The sequence below is a fragment of the Myotis myotis genome, unplaced genomic scaffold, assembly GCF_014108235.1.
Source record: "Myotis myotis isolate mMyoMyo1 unplaced genomic scaffold, mMyoMyo1.p scaffold_m19_p_58, whole genome shotgun sequence".
Classification (NCBI taxonomy): domain Eukaryota; kingdom Metazoa; phylum Chordata; class Mammalia; order Chiroptera; family Vespertilionidae; genus Myotis; species Myotis myotis.
The window spans coordinates 613127-635643 of NW_023416366.1; the positions used below are offsets into that span (position 1 = coordinate 613127).

Sequence of the window (22517 nt, forward strand, 5' to 3'; positions counted from 1 at the left end):
CTTAACCGCTGAGTCAGTTTCCCCATCTGTAAAGCGGCACCCACTTGCTGCCTAGGATGACGGACAGGTTTAATCAGACAGGAACTATTACAGTTGGTCCAACTAATATTTGTCACTGCGCATAGAGACCAGCTCTGCCAGGGCTCTTGACTCCTTTGGGCTTCTGTTTCCTCATCTATAAAATGGGGACACTTATAGAATCTCCCCAAAAGGTGGTGGTGAAGATTAAGTGCATATCAAGCCGGGCCTGGTGCAGTCGGCTCAGCACACGCTGGCTGCCAGGACTTCTGCCCTATGCGGAGGGCGCTATGATTACCCCCACTTTCCAAGAGACCGGCTTAAGCGCCCGGAGTTTCTGCTCCCTGGAGCCAGGTTCCTATAGCAAAGAAAATCCAGTAGCCGTGGGGTGGGGCCAGAGCCAGCGACCTGGGCAGGTCCTTTGCCTTCTGGAGATCAGCCCTCGGGACATGGGAATGTCAGCAAGCACTGGGTAAGGTCAGCCCTTTATTGCTCCTGTCCCTGTGATCATCGGGACTCGCCGCCCAGCTGGGCTGCTAGGGAGATTCCAGGCACACAGTAGGCTCTTGGAGGCCTTGGGAGGCCCGGCCACTCCCCTCCCCCCCCACTCTGGGGGCGGGGACAGGTTAATACTAAGCAAGCTGCCTCCCGCCCTCCCAGGCAGAGCTGCCTGAGAACGAGAACTAGACCTGCAGGGAGACGGGCAGAGCTGGGCAGCTCAGGACTGTGAGGGCACAGCTGCAGGTACCAGGGGCTGGTCGCTGGTAGGGGGGACTTGGCACAGAGTGGAGGAGGGGCCCTCGTCTGGGGACAGAGGTGGCTCATGGCCTTTCCCCTAGTTTCAGCCTGCCTGGTGGGAGGTGAAGGAGGGAACGAGGGAAGGAGGGAAGAAGGGCCTCCTTCTGTGCTGACCAAACACTGGGCCCCCGTGACCTCTGCCCCGCTGCAGCTCATGGGACCTCTAGACGCTGGCTCCTGCAGGCTGGGCCCGGAGCCTCACCAGCCCGGCACCAGGGCTGGGGGTTGGGAGCTGGGATAGGCACCAAGGGGAGGGGAGCCCAGCCAAGGCCAGGCCTGTGGGAGGCCTGAAGCCCTTCCAGGCCCTGGGAGGGAGGACAGGGAGGATGGGACTCACAGTCCCAGCTGGCAGCCTGGCCTCTGTTATCTCCTTGCTTCCTCCCTGACACCCAAGCCCAACGAGCCTGGGCATCCTCAGAGCCTTTGGTGAAACTTTAGCCCAGAGAGGGTGAGCAGCTGGCCTGAGGACTCACAGCAGTAAGCACAGGCCTGGATGACTGGCGACGGGTTTGGGGGCTAGACAGGATGTGGGCAAGTTTCCCCACGTCTGTGAGAGGGGAACGCTGAGTTGGCTGAGGCCCTGGGGAACTCGGGGGCGAGGAGAGAGAGAGAAGGCCTCTTGATACAAGCAGATGTGAGCTGTGAGCAGCTGGGCGGCTGCACCAGGCCAGGCCTCCACACACCCAGCTGCTCTTCTGCCTCCATCTCCTCCTCACTCTGGCGCCTCTTTTTGCCCAGCCTATGTCCCTGTCTCTTTCTGCCCATTTCTGCTTCTACTTTTGGTTCTTCGTCTCTCTGTGTCTCAGCCTCTCTCTTTCTCCATCTCTCCCTCTAGGTTTGTGGTTTTGATGCTCTCAATCTCCCTGTTCTGTTGACTCAAAGTCACCCTGCTCCTGCCCAGACAACCTCCCCTCCACCCTTATCGTAGGGGGGTGTGGGCGGGGGGGGGGGGGGGGAGGGGGGCGCTCGGCACGCCCTGAGGGGAGGGGCAGGTCCTGCGAGGGGGAGGGGCCTGCAGGACTCACCAAAGGCTCTGGACCAACTTCTCCAGCAGCTTGACACCTGAGACAACATTGACTCAGACCCTTGTCCAGACCTTGTCAGACCCTGGCACGGCCCGGGGCCACCCTGGCCAACTCGGCTCACATGGCGAAGGCAGGCTCGGTTGGTGGCCCAGGCATTGGCAGTCCAGATGGCCACCTGGACACTGGGGGAGAGGGCAGGGCTCTGCTCTCCTGGAGATGACACTCCATGTGGGAGGACCATCACTCATCAGACAGACACAGATACACTCTGGCAGCACCTTCACACTGTGAAGCAGTGGTTCTCACCCTTCCCAATGCCGCGACCCTTTAATACAGTTCCTCATGTTGTGGTGACCCCCCATTTCATTGTTACAAATTGAACATAATTAAAGCATAGTGATTAATCACAAAAACAATACGTAATTATATATGTGTTTTCCAATGGTCTTAGGCGACCCCTGTGAAAGGGTTGTTCAACCCCCAAAGGAGTCGCTACCCACAGGTTAACCGCTGCTGTGAAGGAACAAAGCAGAGAGCAGGAAAGAATCCAGGAGAGGAGACTGCTAGGGCTCTGATGGTCAAGGTCAGATGGGACCCTTCCAGCTGGTGGGGGAGGCGATGTCCAGGCACACCCTGAGGGTGCCCTGGCCCTCCACCCTGAGGGTGCCCTGGCCCTCCGGCAGGAACTCCTCCCACGCCCTTCCTCCCTTGGGCTTTTGATGCAAGAGTGCAAAGAAGACCTCCTGCCTGGGGCTCTCCTGGCTTCTCTGTTCGCCAAGAGAGTGCCTTTTAGGGGAGTGCCTTTGAGTGTCTCATTCAAAGCACAGCCTTAGGTTTCTGGTCTCCCACCATATTGGGCAGAAGGTTCTCCAGGGCCTGCCGCCTTCCCGGCCCACGTGCTGCGGAGGCTGGGGTTAGTGAAAAAGGATCCTGGTCAGCTTGGTCCCTGCAGCCTTCATCATGACCTCACCCCAGGCTGGCTAAGAGGGCTGAGTCCACAGTCAGACCTGCCTGGGCTCAAATCTCAGCTCCCCAACGACCAGCTGTGTGACCTCGGGTAAATCACTTGCCCTCTCTGTGCCTCAGTTTCGTCCTCTATAACATGGAGATGATCACAATGCCTGCCTTAGGATTGCTGCGAGGATTTGATGGATAATGTGTATAAAGTGCTTAGCACAGGGCCTGGCAAAATAAGTAGCCAATAAAACTATTGTTGTAGTTGCTATTATTGTTATTGTTACTATATTATATTTTTTAATATATTTTTATTGCTTACAGAGAGGAAGGAAGAGGGAGAGATAGAAACATCAATGATGAGAGAGAATCATTGATCAACTGCCTCCTGCAGGCCCCCTGCTGGGGATTTCGCCCGCAACCCGGGCATGTGCCCTTGACTGGAATCGAATCTGGGGCCCTTCAGCCCACAGGCTGCTGCTCTATTCACTGAGCCAAACTGCCTAGGGCTATATTATCTTTTTTTTTTTACCTGAATTACTACACCAGCTTCCTAACAGGTTAATAGGTTTCACTTCTGCTTCCACCCTGGCCCCACATTCTGTTAAAAACTAAATTAGAGCCCAGCTGGTGTGGCTCGGTGGTTGAATATCACCTATGAACCAGGAGGTATTGGTTTGATTCCCGGTCAGGGCACATGCCCAGGCTTTGGGTTCAATCCCCAGTGTGGGGTGTGCAGGAGGCAGCTGATCAATGATTCTCATCATTGATGTTTCTATCTCTCCCTCTACCTTCCTCTCTGGGAAAAAAAAAAAAAAAAAAAATATATATATATATATATATATATATATATATATATATATATATATTAGAGGCCCGGTGCACAAAAATTTGTGCACTGGGCGGGGGGGGGGGGGGGGGGGGAGTCCCTCAGCCCAGCCTGCACCTGTCGACTTAGGCCCACTCCCTGGGGGATCAGGCCTAAGCTTGCAGTCAAACATCCTTCTGGCAGCCAGGGAGCCCTCGGGGGATGTCCAACTAAAGGCTTAGCCCACCCCCCCCCCCCCAAGGGATCAGGTCTAAACCATTAGTTGGACATTCTTAGTGCTGCCACAGAGGTGAGAGAGGCTCCTGCCACCACCATTGAGCGTCTGCCCCCTGGTGGCCAGTGCGCATCATAGCAACCGGTCATTCTGCCGTTCAGTCAATGTGCATATTAGCCTTTTATTATTATTATATAGAATGTCCCTATTTCCCCCCTTTTGCCCCCTCCACCCAGCTCTTGCCCCCCACTTCTCTCTGGCCATCACCATACTGTTGTCTGTGTCCATGGGTTGTGCATATATTTTCCTTGGCTAATCCCTTCTTTAAATTCACTTCTTTAAATTCTTATTTTCAGATAAGTGCTTATAACTGCACTATTATATATTTTCTATTATATCATTTAGAATTAAGATATCTTTTCATTGAACCCTGGTAAATTTTAGCACAATTTAATAAATTATGCTAGAAGCAATTAGATTTTTCATGTAATGCATACACATTTCAATTAATATTTTATTAATTTTTAATTTTTTAATATTTTAATTTGAAATAATCTCATACATGTAAAAAAAAACTATAAAATACTACGGCATATTATATGTACCCTTCACCCAATTTCTTAGGTGTTAATAATTTAAACATAACCATTATACAACTAACAAAATTTGGAATATATTTTTCTTATAATCTCTTTAATATTACTTAATCCATTTACTTTGTTTTTGTTAGTCTTCACCCAAGGATATTTTTGCATTGAATTTTAGAGAGAGTGAAGGGAAAGTGAGAGACACATTGATTGGTTGCCTCCTGCACATGCTTTGATAGGGACTGGGGATCAAGCCAGCAACTGAGGTACATGCCTGGGACCCTTCAGTCCACGGGCTAATGCTCTATCCACTGAGCAAAACAAGCTGCAGCTTAATTCATTTACTTTTAATCTATATGTGTCTTTATATTTAAAGTGGGTTTTGTTTTTGATTCACCCTCATAATCTGTCTTTTAATTGGTGCACTTATGCCACTGACTTTCAGAGTGCTTACTGATAGAGTTACTCCCATATCAGGCGGCTTCTGGGGTGGGCCTGCCTTGCCACCCGGGACTGGATCAGGTCCTGGGCAGCAAGGCAGGCTGGCTTCTGGGTCTTCTGGGGCCGGCCTGCCCTGGATGGCGGCAAGCTGGTGGCTTGCGCTGTCCCGCCCTGCCTGCAGTATGCAAAGGAGTAGTGAAGGTATGGTCAATTACCATGTCTGGCTATTATTAGAGAGGATATATACTTTTTAAACCTCTCTGGTCCCACTTCTGCCTAGCAATGAGGATTCTGGCTCAGAGAAAACACCCACACTCTTGCCTGCAAGGCCGGGTGTGACCAGCCCATCTCCGCTCACACTGCTGCAGCTCCCGGCTCCTCTTCCAACACCACGATCTGTTTCCGGGACCTGGCAGGCACGGCCCCACCGCAGGGCCTTGGCTCTTGCTGTTCCCTCCCCTTGGACTCTTTCCCCTCACAGGGCTCACTCCCACCTGTCCTTCATGTTCCCCCGGACAACTCCATCTGTGATTGCAGCCAGCCTCCATGTTCGCCTGCCCCTCCCAGCTTCCGCTTCCTCCACAGCCCTTATCGGTGGCTGACTTGCTTGATATTTCTGTTGATTTGCTTAGTGCCTGCTTCTCAGGCTTCCCTGAGAGCAGAGATTGTTGTCTAGCTCACAGCAAGTCCCCGACAAATACCGGTTAAGTGAATGAACAAGAGCTGGAAGGTCACTATATCTAAGAAATAGAAAACAGAGATAGTCATTCAATATTCTCTGAGTATTAGTCATGCTGGGCAGCTCCTTAGTTCTCTGAAAGCGACCAGGCCTCTTGCATGCAGTTCCCTTGCCCACTGTCATCGAAGTTGCCCCTCTCCTTGTCACTGATGGGTGTGTCCTTCCGTCCAAAGCACGTGGCAGTTGGTGTGGCTGGCCGAGCATGAGCCAAGGCAGGGGAGCCACGGAGGAGATGGGTCATGCTGGGCCCACCATTGTCCTGTTTTCCAGATAAGGAAACAGAGACTCAAAGAGCCAAATCACACAGCTGTGCGAGGGCCGAGATCAGAATCCAGAGAACTCGGCTCTGGGGGGGTGGGGCGTGGGGATTTAGGCTTTCAGTACAAGGGACCCATTGCCCATAAATGAAACCCAGGCTCCTGACCTTCCTGCCTGCCCCCATCGTCCCATCAAGCCCACTCCCTACTCCAGTCGGATTGGCCCAGGCTCATTTCTGCCCCAGGCCCTTTGCAAAATCTGTTATCTACATGATGTTCTTTGGGTATTTTTATTGCAGTCCTGTGCCACTTTACAGGGACATTCTGAGAAGGGGCCTTAGGCGATGTTGTTGTTACACAAACCTAGAGGGTATATATAACCTGCACACCTAGGCTACAAGCCTGTTCAGTGTGTTACTGTACAAAACCTCACTAAATTAATTCACGTACGAGAGAAGATGATGCAACCAAGAGATGAGGGAAACGAGATGAATGAGCTTGAGGCTGCTGCCGACGTAACATGGCGTACTGCCTTACAGAAAGCTTTTGTGTTAACAAGGAGAAAGAGCACACTCCAAAGTAATACAAAGCATAGTATAGTAAATGCACAAGCCCGCAACAGTCGTTGGTGATCGTGGTCAAGTACTACGCGCTGTACACACTTGTGTGAGCCGTACTCTCACTGGGCCGGCCGCGCACCAGCTTCGTTTACGCCAGCGTCGCCACAGACACACGAGGAGCGTGTTGCACTGTGACGTCACGAGGCGGCAGGAATGTTCAGCTCCTTAGAATCCCATGGGACCACCGTATTCTTTTTTTAATTAAAAAAAAAAATTTTCATCCATCTGCACTGGATTTCTTTCGGAGGGTGTGGGGTCAAGTAAGAAAGAAACCCAGCTTTATCTGCTTTTCCCGAATGGCAATGGCGGCTTCATAGCAAGGCCTGCTTTCTGCAGGTGGTTCTATGCAGGAAAACTACATGTTCGTAAATGTGTAACCGGCCTCCTTGCCGAGCTCTCTCATTAGTTTAATAGCTTCTCGGATGATAAAGGTAACCGGCTCCTGGGCATTCACCTCCGTCTTTAATTGTTTACTTATTCCTACTGATCAGGCGTAGCATTTATCGCCTCTACATCCAGCACCTTCTGCTGTCAGGGCTGGGACAGACCTTTGCCCCAAGTTTACTCCTGATCTTTTGGGGCCTCTGTGAGATGTCTCTCGATCACTGATTTTGTTTGATTTTGGTTTTTTATCAAATCCTAGTTGGGGCAGGGCCTGAGTTTCTTAGTTGGGGCATTAGCAGTAAAGGAGATAAGTACACTCGTTAAATTTTGGTTACTGTAATTGGTCAATATACAACCTTGGGTATACCTCTCTGTACACTTAGGCAGTGTTTTGCTGTATATAAAATAAGAGTGTCAAACAAAACAGAAGCTTATTGACAGCTTACACAACATTAAATAAGCAAAATAATTCAGTGGCAGGCAGAGCAGGGTGGTGTGGCGGCTCCCGGCCACGGAGTACAGGGGAGTTCTAGTCTCCATCCAGCCCACACCGTCCCCCGTGGGGCAGCGTGGCTGCTGGCGTGCTGGCATCACATCCGAGTTCTAGACAGCGGGATAGCGGAAGAGAACGGCACACTCCCTTACCTCTAAGGAGAGTTCTCAAGTCCCTTACCACCGCATAGTCCGGGCTTGACCACATGGCCATGCCTAGCGACCAGGGAGGCTGGGAAATGTAATCCTTTAACTCCGTGGCTGTTTGCCCAACCAAAATCCTGGTCTCAGGAACAACTAAAGAAGAAGGAAAGAATGGCTAATGAGCATGTGGCAGCCTCCCCCTTGGACTATCACACATGCTCTACCTGTTTCTTCCTGCCATCGTGTTTCACGGACGGTCATCAGAACTCTGCCCGAGTTGGCACAGGGCAGCTTTTTTCTATGGGACTCTGCCTGCTTCACACGCGAGTCCGGTCTCAGGCGGGGAGGGCAGCCGTGGCCTGTTTCTGGGTCTCGGACAGCACAGTAGGGAGCTGAGATGCGGCACCAGAGCTCCTGGCTTTGAGACCTGGTTTGGAGGTTCCAGAAGGGGGGCGCAGCTACTCGTATGTCCAGGACCAAAGAGTGGCCCTCTCCTCGATCAGGGAAGGTTGTCCTCTTCACCCGAGACCCTGCAGCTTCCGGGGGGGGATGCACATTGACTGGTGAGGGAGGATGGGGACACCCGCCTCACCAGCCAGGTCAGCTGAGTCAGCCTTGGAGATCCATGGGGTGACGGGTGTCGCAGCCAGATTGCCCTCGCATCCCAGAGCTCTTGGTCTTTGAAAGAGATCCTCTCCCTCCTCCTCTCCACCGATCCTCCAGGAAGACCTGCCCCCACTTTGCAGCCATTGGGTTACCTGCCCTGGCCAAGGTAGGGTGAGACACCCTGCTCCCCCCCCCCCCCCCCCCGCACACACACACACCTACCCAGCACACCTCCACCTTAGACTTAGTGGTTGCACTTGAGTTCTGCTGCCCATACACCTCTTCCTCATACCTTTCTCTGGGGAAAGCCCCTGTGGCTTTTCTGCTTTCATCTCTCAGAGCTCTGAACACAACGTAGGTGCTTAGTCATCCCTAATGGACTGGTAAAGAGGAAGTGATGACAAAATCTTGCCACCAGGAATTACTTGTGTTGTACCCAAAAGTGTGTTCAGGGCAGTTGCCTGTTTTCAAATGCAATTCATATATTTGCTGAAATATGAAAAAACAGTAATCAGAACAGTTAACGTTTCACTGAGCACTTACTCTGTGTCAGGCACTATTCTAACACTTTGCAAGTTCATGGTCATTACAGTCCTGATGTTGGTCCTGGGAGCTCCCCATTTTGCAGAAGAGGCGTCAGGCACGGGAGGCTGGCCTTCGCTCAGCGTGGAAGGGTTGAAGCTGGGGCTTGAACCTAGGCGTCTGGCTCCAAATTTTACTGCAAGAGAGAGCAGTAAGGTGGCTGGAGACAGTGCCTGGAGTCTGGGACTGAGAGAGAGGCCCACGACTGGATTCCAGCCCCCAGTTTGCCCCCAGCTAGTGAGGGATCCTGGGGGCTCAGAAATAAGGGGTCCCAGGGCCTATGGGGCCAAGTGGGGCCCAGGCAAGTACCGTAAGTGAAAGAGGGCCAAGAGTGGTGGTTGCCAGTGGGCATGTAGGCCTGGTGTGGTCTTCCAGAATATTCTCAACAAACCAGACGTCTTGTATTCCCCCATGGCAAGCTCTAGTCTTTATTTCCAATCTGTTGCAAACTCTTGAATTTTTACTTTTACAGTAAAAATGAATTACTAGAGCAGGGGTCCTCAAACTTTTTAAACAGGGGGCCAGTTCACTGTCCCTCAGACTGTTGGAGGGCCGGACTATAGTTTAAAAAAAAACTATGAACAAATTCCTATGCACACTGCATATATCTCATTTTGAAGTAAAAAAACAAAACGGGAACAAATACAATATTTGTATTTGCATGTGGCCCGCGGGCCATAGTTTGAGGACCCCTGTACTAGAGAAATGAACATTTTAAAACTGAAGACATAAAATACACCTCACCCCCACCCCAGTTTTTATTGTGAGATTTGACATAACATTCCAGGGATCCAGAAATCTTGAGTTTCGTATGCCACTTCCCAACTTGCTAAGTGTTTATAACAGACAAGAAACCAAAAGAACACGTCTGCTGTCTGGCTATGGCCAAAGGGTGACCAATTTACAAATCCTGAGCTAGGTCATCTGCAAAGCTCTTCTGCCTTCAGAGCCAGATCCCCAAGCAGCTCTCTGCCCTCAGTCTCCCCAGAAATGTGCCTGGATGTGTCCACACCAGAAACCCTGACACAAAGGGCACCTGGGGCCCAGTGCTGGGCATCCTGGGGACGGGACCCTGCGGAAAGCTCCAGGCTCAGCACAGCACAGGCAAAGGGGAGCAGCTGGGCAGGCGGCCATTGCCGGGAGCTGCTCTTCTCCGTGGGCCCCTTTGGTGCCCCAGAGCCAGGCTGTCCTGGGCGGTTAGGCCAGCTTCACAGGTGAGAGACAGAGCTTATTGAGTGGCTTAGCTAAGGCCCGGACAGGAGGCGGTGGATCGGAAGGGATTGAAAGCAGGTCAGACTGCATTCTGCTGCAGCGCTTCCCAGGGCGGAGGAGAGGCGAGCCAGAAGGACGGACTGGGTCTCCTCCCAGGAGGAAGGAGGAAGGAGGAAGGGAGAGGGGGACCTGAGAGTCAGTTCTGGGTGTGGAAACCTTGCTGTGGTGTCAAGACTTTCCCGAGTGAGGCAAGCCCCGAGAGACCCACCCGCACCCTGGCCCGGGGCTCAGTTGGTTGGGCGTTGTCCTGGGCAACAAAAGGTTTCAGGTTCAATTCCGATTCCGGGTCAGGCCACATACCTAGTTGCCAGTCCATCCCCAGCCGGGGAGCCTATGGGAGGCAGCCGATCTCTGCCTCTCACAGCTCTCTCTCTCTCTTTCTCTCTCTCTCTCTCTCTCTCTCTCTCTCTCTCTCTCTCTCTCTCTTTTTCTCTCTCTCTCTGTCAGTGAAAACATAACCTCAGGTGAGGATTAAAGAGAGAGAGAGAGAGAGAGAGAGAGAGAGAGAGAGAGAGAGAGAGAGAGAGAGAGACTCCTGCATATTCTAGAAGAATAAAGACCAGGAGTTAAAGACTGACAGTGTGAACTGCAGAGAACCAAAGGATCAGGGGTCACCACAGGATCATGTGGGGCGGGGACCAAGTGCTGCAGGGGACTGGCTCCAAATCCACCTCATCTCCCGTCTCAGGAGAACCCCTCTGTCCCTGCAGACCCACCCTGCGTCCCATCTGTAAAAGGATGGATGGACTTCGGCATGTCTCTCCTCCAGGATGGTGCATGTGCTGCTGGCGATTGCATGTGGCTCCTCATGGGGAATTATTTTCCCTTTTAAATTTGAATACTCATGTGTCCATTTTCATGTGAATTAGAAAACAATGACAATGTCCCCAAACCTGGCATTTCACCATAAGGAGAGCAGCTGACCCTCAGCCAGTGCTTACTGTGGGCAGGCACAGTCTGAGACAACAGCAACTCACTAACATATTAGGATCCCGTGGATGCTGTCATCGTCCTCTGTTTACAGAGGAGGAAGACGAGGTCCTGAGAGGCGGTCACATGCCCAAAGTCACCTTAGTGCGTGGCAGAGCTGGGTTCAGGCCCAGGCAGCTGGCTCCAGGGTCTTGCTTCTGGCCTCTCCTCTATTTTTGCTTATACTGAGGGGAGATCAAGGAGAAGAAGGGCATAGGAGGTGTGACACCGCTCACTGGGAAGGTGGTAAGCCGGTGACAGAATGGTCCTCCCAAGGGTCAGAGTCAGGCGGTCTCTGAGGGCCTGTCTAGCTAGGGGGTTCTATAATGTCACGAGAAAATGCCAGGCTGGAATTCTACGTTAAGTAAGCTTCTTTGTAAAAGTATGTTTACATGTTTAGTTGTTTACATAGTCAACACTATATAAAAAGGTCTACACATCTTTCTTTCTAATTCTCACCTGAGAATATGTTTATTGATTTGAGAGAGAGAGAGGAAGGGAGAGAGAAACATCGATGTGAGAGAGAAACCCACCCGTTGCCTCCCTCACGCACCCCGACCAGGGATAGAACCCCCAACTGGCGATTGTGCCCTGACTGGCAATCGAACCCGAAACCTTTTGATGTACGGGGCGATGTTCCGAGTAACCGAGCCACCTGGCCAGGGCTGGAAATCTGTTTGTATTGGCGCCACCAACACCCCAGTAGTTCCTGTGTGTTCTGCTTTGTGCAAATACAAGCAAAGAGAACATACCTTCTTCCGTGTTTCCTGAATCCAAAAGGCAGCAGCACACTGTCTACCTGCCTCGATTTTGTTCCCTTATCAGCATAACCTTGAAAACTGTCCCTGTCGGCCAGGGAGGGCTCCCACATTCCTCATTCCTTTTGCCCTGTGGAGCATTCCAACTCAGACATTCCTTTTTGTAGCCCCTCCCTTACTGATAGGCACCTGGGTCATCCTACCTAATAATAAACAAACAGGGTAATTGACTGTACCTTCGCTATGCTTCCCATTGGCTAATCAGCGAGATATGCAAATTAACTGTCAACAAAGATGGTAGTTAATTTGCATACGTAGGCGCAAAGCGGCAGAGCGAAGACTGAAGGCAGCTTTGGCCGGAGCAGCGGGAGCAGCGCAGTCTTGAAGGCGGCTCCAGCCGGAGCAGCGAAGACTGAAGGCCTCTAGTTTTCTATATTTTGCTATTACCAGCAAGGCCACAGGAAATAGAAACCTCAGGCAGGCATGGTTTCCTCCGGGGCAGGTAACCTTTGGGACAATCTCCTGGCGAGAAATGGCACCTTGGAGTCATTGTTAATTGACATTTCCCATGAATGAAGGTGATCATCTTTTCCCATGTTTAAGACTTACTTGTACTTTTCCTCTGAACTTTTCCTGTCCTTTACCCACCTCACTATAGGGTCTGTCTATTCTTTTCTAAAAACTCTTTAAGTATCAGGAAGAGGAGCCTTTCGTCTGTGATTTACATTGCAAATACTTCCCCCCAGGGTGTCATCAGTCTTCTGATCTTGCTGTTGCATTTTTTGCAGGGAGTACTTTGTTGTTGTTTTAATCCTCACCTGAGGGTATGTTTTTACTGACTGTAGAGAGAGACAGAGCTCCCTGACCAGGGATTGAACCTGCAACCTAAACACGTGCCCTGGTGGGGAACCTAACCGCAACCTTTTGGTGGACGGTGTATGGGATGACGCTCCAGCCAACTGAGCAACCTGGCCATGGCTTTTGTTGGTTTTTTCTTGTTTGCTTTTCTGTTTTGATATTTACCCAGTTGAATGTATCAAGCTTTTCTTTGGTGATCTCTGGCTTTACAAGTCATGGTTAAAAAGTCTTTCCTACTGGAAGGTTCGTTATAAAGGAATTTGTTCATGTTTCCTGCTTAGAAAAAACAGCAACAAGCCCACTGTTCATGAAGGGAATGATATGAGAAAACTATGGGCCTAAAGCCCAGGCTTTTGCTACCAGGGGTGGGGAACCTTTTTTCTGCCAAGGGCCCTTTGGATATTTATAACATCATTCTACAAAATTATCAACTTAAAAATGTGCCTGCTATATTTGGTCAAACATTTAATTAACTCACCCCTAACGCCTTGTCAGGGCCAGACCACATGATTTCTCGGGCCTTATGCAGCCTGTGGGCGGGACATTCCCCACCCCTGACCTAGATAGTGAACCTGACATCTCACCTGGTCTTTTGCTCTGTAGGCCCTGCTGCAGGCTGATCTGGGAGGTGGCAGCCTCTGACCCAGGACAGGTATCACCATGGCCCTCCTGATACACCTGCTTGTCTGCACCTTCGGGATGGGCTCCTGGGTGGCCATCAACGGGATCTGGGTGGAGCTGCCCCTGCTGGTGACGGAGCTGCCGGAAGGCTGGTACCTGCCCTCCTACCTCACGGTGACCATCCAGCTGGCCAACGTCGGGCCCCTCCTCTTCACCCTGCTCCACCACTTCCGGCCTGGCTGCGTGTCCGAGGTGCCCATCATCTTCGCCGTGCTGGGTGTGGGCACCATTGCCTGCACCCTCTTTGCCTTCCTCTGGAATGTCACCTCCTGGGTGCAGGGCAGCCTCCGCAGCATCACCTTCATGGTCCTCACCTTCTTCCTGGCCCTGGTGGACTGCACCTCCTCCGTCACCTTCCTGCCCTTCATGAGCCAGCTGTCCACCCACTACCTCACCACCTACTTTGTGGGTGAAGGACTCAGCGGCCTCCTGCCTGCCCTGGTGGCTCTTGCCCAGGGCTCGGGACTCACTACCTGCGTCAACGTCACCGAGACACCTTATAACACCTCAAGCCCTAGCATCGTGAGGAAGACCGGCATCCCACAGGTACCGACCCCACCCCGAGCCGGTGCAGCGCTCAGCACTCCGTCACGGCAAGGCCATGAGAAGGGCTCTGGTTTCCGAAGTGTAGGGGGGCCCCTTGCCCTTGACCTGGCTACACCTTAGCTTACCTGGGAGAGCTACTGAAACACACTACTGGGGCCTCCACAGCCAGACCAATTAAATGAGACGCTGAGCATGGGGACAATTGTTTTCTGAGTTAAACACCCATTGGTAGGGAGCCATATAGAACCACGAGGCTGTCTTGGGTTTTCCATGGCCCCGGCTATTTAATTTATAAGCGTTGTTTAACCACACAATTACCCTAGAAGTTTGTTCATTGTTTATCTCACAATACTTTCCACGCCATTTAACATAGAAGCAGACCTTCGAGGTGCTCCAGTGAACCTCCGGAACACTGCAGGTGTATTCCGACACAGACTAAGATTTTAACCCTTAAAACCGCAATTTCTAATGAGAACTAAGAAGTAAGCAATTAGCATTCTTTAGCTTAAATTTAAGAAGATATTTTACTCTAGAAACATATTCCGTAGACATCAAATTCAATTATTAACATAAATTTATTTTTGTAAACCCAGGTAAAACATAGGGTGCCCCCCAAAAAATGTATGCACACACTTTGAATAATTCTGAAGTCAGTGTATTCATTTTCAAAATTGAGCTGTCAGCTATTAAAGTGTGTACATTTTGGGGGGGATACCCTGTATAAATATTACATTTAAAATCAATAACTAAAAAAAATGTTCTACTCAAACCAACAGACTTTAACTAACTTTGATGAACTAAGAATTAATCTTAGATCATGAGAACTTGAGAAGCATTTGATTTAGTTTCCATATTTCTGAGAATTTTAGAATCCCCGATTCTTACAAGCGCTTGCCTTTAATGTTAGCAACATCATCCAGAGGTAGAAAATTATTTCACATTTACAACATGCAGAGATGGGCACACTAGTTCATAAAAGAACAGCTGGGTCCCATTCTTTCTGGAGACATTTACAGTTTGTATCTGCGGTTGATGAGACATGTCCCGAATGGCCGTCCCCCTTGTAGAGCGAGGACGGCCATTTTAACCTCAGAGGACTGGGTTGACGCCTAACCAACATCACAGGTGGGTTCATTTAGCTAAATCCTCGTTCCGAAGCTTCGAGAGACCAATTAGATGTGTTTCCCATTCATTCTGCCTCGTTTACAGCCAGCTTTTCCTCATTGGGTGCCCCGGCGTTTAACGTCAGTCCCGAAGGCTCCTCACCTCGGCCACCTCAGCACCAGTGGGAGGCTGGCTGTCATGGGCTTGTTGGCCTTGGAGGTGTGGTTGCCCACGTTCATGTTAGTTTTTTCTTTGAGATCCATAGAGTCTGAACAGACTTTTGAGAAAAAACCAGCCTTTAGGTACACGTGTTCAGACGAGCCAAATGTAGTGAATATCCCTATAGGACCGTGATGGCGAACCTAGGACACGCGTGTCAGAAGGTGACACACGAACTCATTTTTTTGGTTGATTTTTCTTTGTTAAATTGCATTTAAATATATAAAATAAATATCAAAAATATAAATCTTTTTTTTACTATGGTTGCAAATATCAAAAAATTTCTATGTGACACGGCACCAGAGCTAAGTTAGGGTTTTTCAAAATGCTGACATGCCGAGCTCAAAAGATTGGCCATCACTGCTATAGGATATCCCTACATCCCTGTAGGAAATTTTCTTCCGGCCACCCCACAAGATTCTCAGTCACCTAGGAATACCTTCGCAAGGGCCCACAAGGGCCTACCAGGCACCACCAGGACCGCGCCACTTCAAGGCCCAGACCCCCTCTCGGTGGGAACCCATTCTAAGGCCTCCTGCCCTCCTCTTGGGGCTCCCACCAGCTTCCCCCGAACCGGCTGCCCTTCCACACAGAACGGCCCCTGGTGCCCCTCTCTACCCCTGCGGATTCGGGGTCTGCACCACTATTGTCACCCCATTGGCTATTCAGGTCGGGGATGCAAGTATCCTTCCTCTTTTTATGCTTTCTCTTTTTGAACCAAAGAGAGTTCAGGGTCTCATTTAACCAGCCAAGATTTTGTTCAGACTCTCGGTAAGCAATCCAGTTAAAAAGCCAAAATTAGAAGTAGCAACAACCTTTCTTTGCTCTTTCCCTGGGTTACCTCAACCTTTATCCACCTGGAGGATTTTCTAAGAATAGCTCTTTTTTTAATATATATATTTTTATTGATTTCAGAGAGGAAGGGAGAGGGAGGGAGAGACAGAAACATGAATGATGTGAGAGAATCATTGATTGGTTGCTTCCTGCATGTCCCCCACTGGGAATCGAACCCACAACCCGGGCATGTGCCCTTGACCAGAATTGAACCCAGGACCCTTCAGTCAGCAGGTCAACACTCTATCCACTGAGCCAAACCAGCTAGGGCTGGCAGCTCTTTTTAAAAATATATATATATTTTTTACTGGTTTCAGAGAGCAAGAGAGAGGGAGAGAGAGATAGAAACATCAATGATGTGAGAGAATCATTGAACAGTTGCTTCCTGCCTGCCCCACTATGGGAATGGAGCCCACAACTCAGGCATGTGCCCTGACCTGGAATCGAACTGTGACCTCCTGGTTCACAGGTCAATGCTCAACCACTGAGCCACACCAGGCCACATCACCACAAAGTGAGTCGGGGGGGTGGGGGGAAGGAAGAGGGGCTGCTCTCCCACTGGCTGGTCCCCAGCCCGCCCTCCTCTGAACATATATGTAGTTGCCAGCCTTGGAGGGCTGTAGAGTAGGAAGAGGCAGAGCTGAGTCAGAAAGAACCAAGTGGACTGGTTTTGCCACATACTCCCGTGACCCTCAGGTAAGACAATCTGTTCTGACACCTCTGTGCCTTGTAAAGCCGGGGTAATGGTCCCCAGGGCACAGGGCTGTTAGGAGGTGCACACCAGCTGTTGCATGTGAGGTGTGGTGCCCAGGAAGCAGTCGGTCAATATGAGCATTGATTATCATGACTTCCGTTGTTATGTGTATATTATTCATCACATACTAATGAATAATAATGCATCAAATTGGTTGTGTATTATCATTATTAATGATTTCCCCTGTGTCCCAGCGTCACCCAGGGGTCCGATAACCCTTGCTTTGTCTTCCCCAGGGAAATGACAGCACTCCTGTGCCTGGCCTCACGGGGACGGCGCCCACCATGGTCCGTCTGGAAAGCCGCTACCTCCCTGCCCACTTCTCGCCCTTGGTCTTCTTCCTGCTGCTCTCCTTCATGATGACCTGCTCCCTCCTTGCCTTCTTCCTCCTCCAGCGCCACCCCAGGCGCTGTAAGACCTCCACAGAAGACCTCCTCACCTCCCAGGTCACCCTCTACTCTATCCGGCCACTGAAAGAGGACCTGGGCCCCACGGCCCCGGCGGACAGCAGTATGAGCCAGGAGCCCGCGGAGGAGAAAGCGGCCTCCCGCTACCCAGCCCACCTACTTTTCATCTACGGGCTGGTGGCCTTTGTGAACGCACTCACCAACGGCGTGCTGCCTTCTGTGCAGACGTACTCCTGCCTGTCCTACGGGCCGGTAGCCTACCACCTGTCCGCCACCCTCAGCTCCATGGCCAACCCTCTGGCCTGCTTCCTCTCCATGTTCCTGCCGAACAGGTCTGCCGCCTGCTGGCCCCGGGAGCTCTGGTTGGGGATGCACTTCATTTCAAAAACCAGAATTCCAGGCCCCACCGTCAGCTAGAGTGGTTAATAATATGGCTCCTGGAGCCAGATGGCCTGGGTTCAAACTCCAGCTCTGCCCCTAATTAGCTGTGTGATATTGGACAAATCACTCCACCCCTCTGTGCCTCAGGGATTCTTATCTGAAAAATGGGGATAATAATTGTTCTACCTCCGAGGTGGCCGGGAGCAGGAGATGAGCTGATTTTGTAAAGCTCAGAGCTTGGCGGGTCCAGTGTGTCCGCCTTCACTGCCATTGGCCCCTGAGAAGCAGCGACCAGGCAGGAAGTGAGGTTCCATTGACGAATGGGACCCCTGAGGCTCAGAGAAAGGCGGGCCTGCTTACCTGCTAGGATTTCAGCCCTGCCCTCCTGCCTCCAGCCCTTCTCACCCCCACCTGCCTCACCCACCTCCCCAGCCCTGCCCACCCCCACCTGCCACACCCACCTCCCCAGCCCTGCCCACCCCCACCTGCCTCACCCACCTCCCCAGCCCTTCTCACCCCCACCTGCCTCACCCACCTCCCCAGCCCTGCCCACCCCCACCTGCCTCACCCACCTCCCCAGCCCTTCTCACCCCCACCTGCCTCACCCACCTCCCCAGCCCTGCCCACCCCCACCTGCCACACCCACCTCCCCAGCCCTTCTCACCCCCACCTGCCACACCCACCTCCCCAGCCCTTCTCACACCCACCTGCCTCACCCACCTCCCCAGCCCTTCTCACCACCACCTGCCACAGGAGAGAGAATGCGTACAGGAGAGTTAAGACAGAAAATGTCATTTTGCCAGAAAGCTGAATTGTCTTCCTTGGGGCTTAAAAACTGATGGAGGCTGGAGATTTCTGGGGAAGCAGGACCAGAGTTGTGGGACCTGAGATGCCCAGAATGTTAGCAATACAGAATCTGAGAGTCACGGAGTCCAAGAATCCTGGAGCCGAAAGAGTCCTCAGAGGCAGCTGCAGACCCTCGCTCTCACCCGCACAGGGCAGCCTTGGTGTTCTGAACACAGAGCCCAGGGGCAAGACCTCCAATGAAGGAAGGACAGGGCCCTCAGTGTCAGACCTGGACTCGGAATGGAAGGCATCCAAGCTGGTCCAGGCCCCCAGACCCTGCAAGCCTCAGTTATAGACGGTAGCTGAGGCCAGAAGAGAGGGATTCCCGAGGTCACACCCACACCTGCAGTGCCAGTGCCCTGACCAGAGCCGCCTCCTCTCTAGCCCAGCTTCCTGCCTAAGGCTGGGGGTGTTGCGGGAGGAAGTGGCAGCAGGTGAAATATTAGGTAGGGCCCGTGGCCAGGGCCAGACACTGCACGCTCTGCTCCCACAGGTCCCCCAAGGCTCGTTTCCCAGGTGAGGACACTGAGGCTCAGGGACCAATCTTCCAGCCTAGATGGTGGGACTGGGATTAGAACCAGGTCCGTGTAGCGCCGGAGTCATTCTGCCTCTCCTGCTGGGATGCTGGGCCTGCCACGAACGCTCAGGGTGACTTGTCCCTCAGGAGCCTCACTGCCCCGAGGGAGCCTGGTGGCCTGGAAGTTTCAGCCTCTAACCCTGGAGATGCTGACCATTCCATGTGGCTCCTGGGCGGGGGTGGGGGGGCGGGGAGGGGCAGAGGTCAGGCTTTTCACAACTTCACTCACCTCCCCGCTCTGCCCTAGGTCTCTGCTCTTCCTGGGGGTCCTCACCGTCCTTGGGACCGGCTTCGGGGCCTACAACATGGCCATGGCGGTGATGAGCCCCTGCCCCCTCATGCAGGGCCACTGGAGTGGAGAAGTCGCCATCGTAAGTATCTGCTCCCACAGGTGCCCTCACCTAGCCGGGCCTGGGAGACACGGGGTATAGCCCTGTCTATTGAGCAGAGTCTCTGGTTGCTCCCTCGGGAAGCCCCAGGGGGTGGGGGTGGGGGTGGGGAGGGGTTGCTTCTCATTTGGGAGAGGAGACTTGGGAAGCCGAGGTGGGCGGTCCAAGGTAATGGCTCAGCCTCTCCTAGGAAAGCCACACTCTTCCCACCTCGTCTTTGTCAGCAGTGGCTTTCTCCCACAGGCCCTTGACTTGAGCGTGAGGGAGGGAAAACCACTGGGCTCCCCTTTGCCCTTGGGGAGGGGTCAGATCATGGAGTTCCCTTAGCCCTATTAGGTCATCCTACACCTTTGGCCCCTAGGGGTCGCCCCAAAGCCCCCTGAACTCTGCATCTCTCCCACCCTGTCCCTGCAGGTGGCCTCGTGGGTGCTTTTCATTGGCTGCCTGAGCTATGTCAAGGTGATGCTGGGCGTGATCCTGCGCGACCGTAGCCGCAGCGCCCTCTTGTGGTGTGGGGCGGCGGTGCAGCTGGGCTCGCTGCTCGGAGCTCTGCTCATGTTCCCGCTGGTCAACGTGTGGCGGATCTTCTCCTCGGCGGACTTCTGCAGCCTGCAGTGCTCCGCCTAGGGCCTAGGCCAACTGAAAACTGGGGCCCAGGGAGACAAGGCAAGGGCCCAAGGTCACTGGGAAAGTGTTGGGGTGAGGGGGTGGTCTCTGAGGCAGAGCCTGAGGACTTGAACCATCAACACAAACCCCCCTCCTTAAGGTGGCTGATTCCACAGGCCTCCCAGGGAGCCTGGAAACGCAGAGCACAGCCCGCCCCAGCTCTGAGTCAGGTGCTTGCAATTCCACTCTCTCAGGGCCTCCTTCCCTCACGCTTGGGAGGGAACTGACTTGGGGCACCCAGCTGGAGGCGGGCTCTGACCAGCTGTGCGACCTTGGGGAGTCACCTGATTTTTTTGTGCCTATGTTTCCTCATCCATAAAATGGGGATTGTAATACATAGCACCTACCTCATACAGCTGACAGAGGGCTGAAAGGGAGACACCCGTGTGTGGCAAAACCGCCTGGGCCACTTCCTGATCTGACGCCCAACAGTAATGAGAAGAGTGACCACAGTGGCCAGGGCTTGAGAGACGACCCCTGCCCCATGTCCCTTCCCCACTGTCCTCAGAGGAGCTTCTGGAAGACACGGCTAATGGGGGAATCTCGGGGAAGGGGTCCCTGATTCCCATTATAGAGGGACACTCACCCCTTCCCATCATCCCTCCTGACCCATGACCTCCTGAGAGGCAGAGAGAGGTGATGGGGGAGGGGCGACACCAAGTGCCCACCCCCAGCTCAGCAAGGCTGACCACTGGACCCCGAGGACCCCAGGACACAGGTCTGCCATCTGGGGGGCGGGGGGGGCGTTAGTTACCTGACTGTTGTTTTACCTGATTGTTGTTTTTTATTTTACTTTTTGTGTGTTTTTTAAAATAAAGGCATTCCCTGCTTTTACACTAAGGTCAGCCTTCCAAGAAAAAGCCCACCATGAACCCTGAAAATGTATCAATATAATTCGCGTTCAGTTGGCTTCAAGGTCAAGACTGAGCTTAGAAACGAACAGAATCAAATGCTTAGAGAATGTCTGCATCTGGGATTTCTTTCCTTCGTGGTTTGTTTCGTTGGCTTGCTACCACCCCTTCCTTTTATTTTTAATAGATAGTATAGTTACATGTTTCGAAAATCAGAAAATATACAATGGTGCTCAGCAAAAAAAATCCCATCCCTCTTCTCTCCCCCATCCGCCCAGTTCCTCTTAACACACACGAGCACTTTTTCTTTGTCCCTTCATTACTCTTCCAGAGCTCATGCCAATGTAAGGAAACACAGTCTTTACAGAAAAAAATATGAACTACTTTGAAGCTTGCACTTTGACTCAGCAGTGACAGCAAAGAGAGCATTTTTTGTTCTTTGTCAGGACTGCATAGTACTCCCTGTGTGGAGATGCCAATTCACTTAGCCAGCCCTCTGCAGGAAGATGTTTGAAGGTGCTGGAGACAAAATTCATTTTAACACGTTAAACGCCATGTCCGTCACTGGTGACGGACACCATACTTTCCGTCCGGACCGGTCGGTCACTGGTGCCGACAGCGTATCGGTGAAATCGGTTATCGCGGGCTCAACGGAAAGGAAGGCAAAACAGGCGTGGCGCTTAACGTGTTAAAGTCTCCCACTAACCCAGAAAGCCTCTCCACAAAAGTAGAAGAGAAAGAAAACAGTTTTATTACTGAATAAGCATTAAACCGATTGCGGTGCACATCACAGGCAGTCTGCCCATGACATGCAAAGGCGGGGAGGAACCCCTCTCTTTTCTATACAAGCAAATACAACTGATTACACCTGCGGTAGGGCCGGACAGCACCATTTGTCACAGTTCATCCTGAATTCGCCTGTTTGGGGTGGCTCTGTGTTAGCTGTCCTTATCCACAGGGGAAAAGAAACTTGTATCTTTATGGGGGAGACTGTTTTGCAACTGGAAGACTAGCATGCAGGGGAGAGGGTGCTGGGTTTTCTACAGTAAATGCTCTAGAAAAGGGAGAAGGGATGTCTCCCTCCTTAGCACGGAGAGTTCTCCCATTCGTGTTCGCCTCCAGCAGGGCGTGCCCTCGCAGAAAGAAGGCTGGAGTCGATAATGAGCAAGAAGTTCTCTGCTGACGCAGGCAGATGCTCCAAGATTAATGACACACACGGAGAGCAGACGCAGAGGAGCGCGTACAGTCCAGAGCTGGTCACACTCACATCTGCTGCCAAGGACGAGGTGAGAAGGCGAGCGATAGGATATGGAAAAGGCGCCTTCGCTTCACGCCCCTCTCTGTGGTTTTGCTTTCTCTCACCCTCCGTGGGAGTCTTGATGGCATGACAACCTTTCAGTTAGCCTGGTCTCCTCCGCTGTACAGTGGGGATGATAAAAGCACCTCCCTCCCATTTTGTAAGGCCTTTTTGTTTTTCAGTGAGCATCTTCTAATGCTTCAGACATAGGGCCTGTGCCTCTGTGTGTGTCCCAGGCCCTGCAAATGGGGTCATGTGCTAGCAGTGGTCCAGGTGGGGAATGACCCAGCCAGAGCCCCCCGAAAAATGGACCACAGAGTCAGGGCACAGACCCTCGCTCTGAAGCCAGGGTTCTTTCTAATGAACTGATGGCATAGGACCAAGGTACCACACTGCACATTTATCCTGGAGGAAGTGG

At 52.1% G+C, this 22517-nt stretch overlaps 1 protein-coding gene and 1 long non-coding RNA gene across 4 annotated transcripts; one reads left to right on the top strand and one right to left on the bottom strand.

Moving 5' to 3' along the window:
- Positions 1–688: 688 nt before the first annotated feature.
- Positions 689–20791, top strand: SLC52A3 (solute carrier family 52 member 3). 3 transcript variants are annotated; one of them, XM_036311625.1, is made up of 5 exons: positions 689–762; positions 13151–13774; positions 16922–17424; positions 19144–19267; positions 19700–20791. In XM_036311625.1, exons 2-5 carry the CDS (start codon positions 13208–13210, stop codon positions 19910–19912), a joined length of 1407 nt encoding a protein of 468 aa, XP_036167518.1. In that variant the 5' UTR covers positions 689–762; positions 13151–13207; the 3' UTR covers positions 19913–20791. The 3 variants fall into 3 exon arrangements, with proteins under 3 accessions (XP_036167518.1, XP_036167516.1, XP_036167517.1); XM_036311623.1 differs by lacking the exon at positions 689–762 and adding an exon at positions 12020–12267; XM_036311624.1 differs by lacking the exon at positions 689–762 and adding an exon at positions 12020–12191.
- LOC118657528 lies at positions 7187–8235 on the bottom strand. The gene is made up of 2 exons (XR_004968032.1): positions 7727–8235; positions 7187–7655 (listed from the first exon to the last, which is right to left on the bottom strand). It is a non-coding gene; the product is annotated as an uncharacterized LOC118657528 (long non-coding RNA).
- Positions 20792–22517: the final 1726 nt, after the last annotated feature.

Bases quoted from the DNA above. Each gene is read 5' to 3' on its own strand.
- SLC52A3 (XM_036311625.1), top strand. From the start codon at position 13,208: ATGGCCCTCCTGATACACCTGCTTGTCTGCACCTTCGGGATGGGCTCC. The intron at 13,775-16,921 runs GTACCGACCCCA...TGTCTTCCCCAG, and splicing joins GGAAGACCGGCATCCCACAG to GGAAATGACAGCACTCCTGT. The intron at 17,425-19,143 runs GTCTGCCGCCTG...GCTCTGCCCTAG, and splicing joins TCCATGTTCCTGCCGAACAG to GTCTCTGCTCTTCCTGGGGG.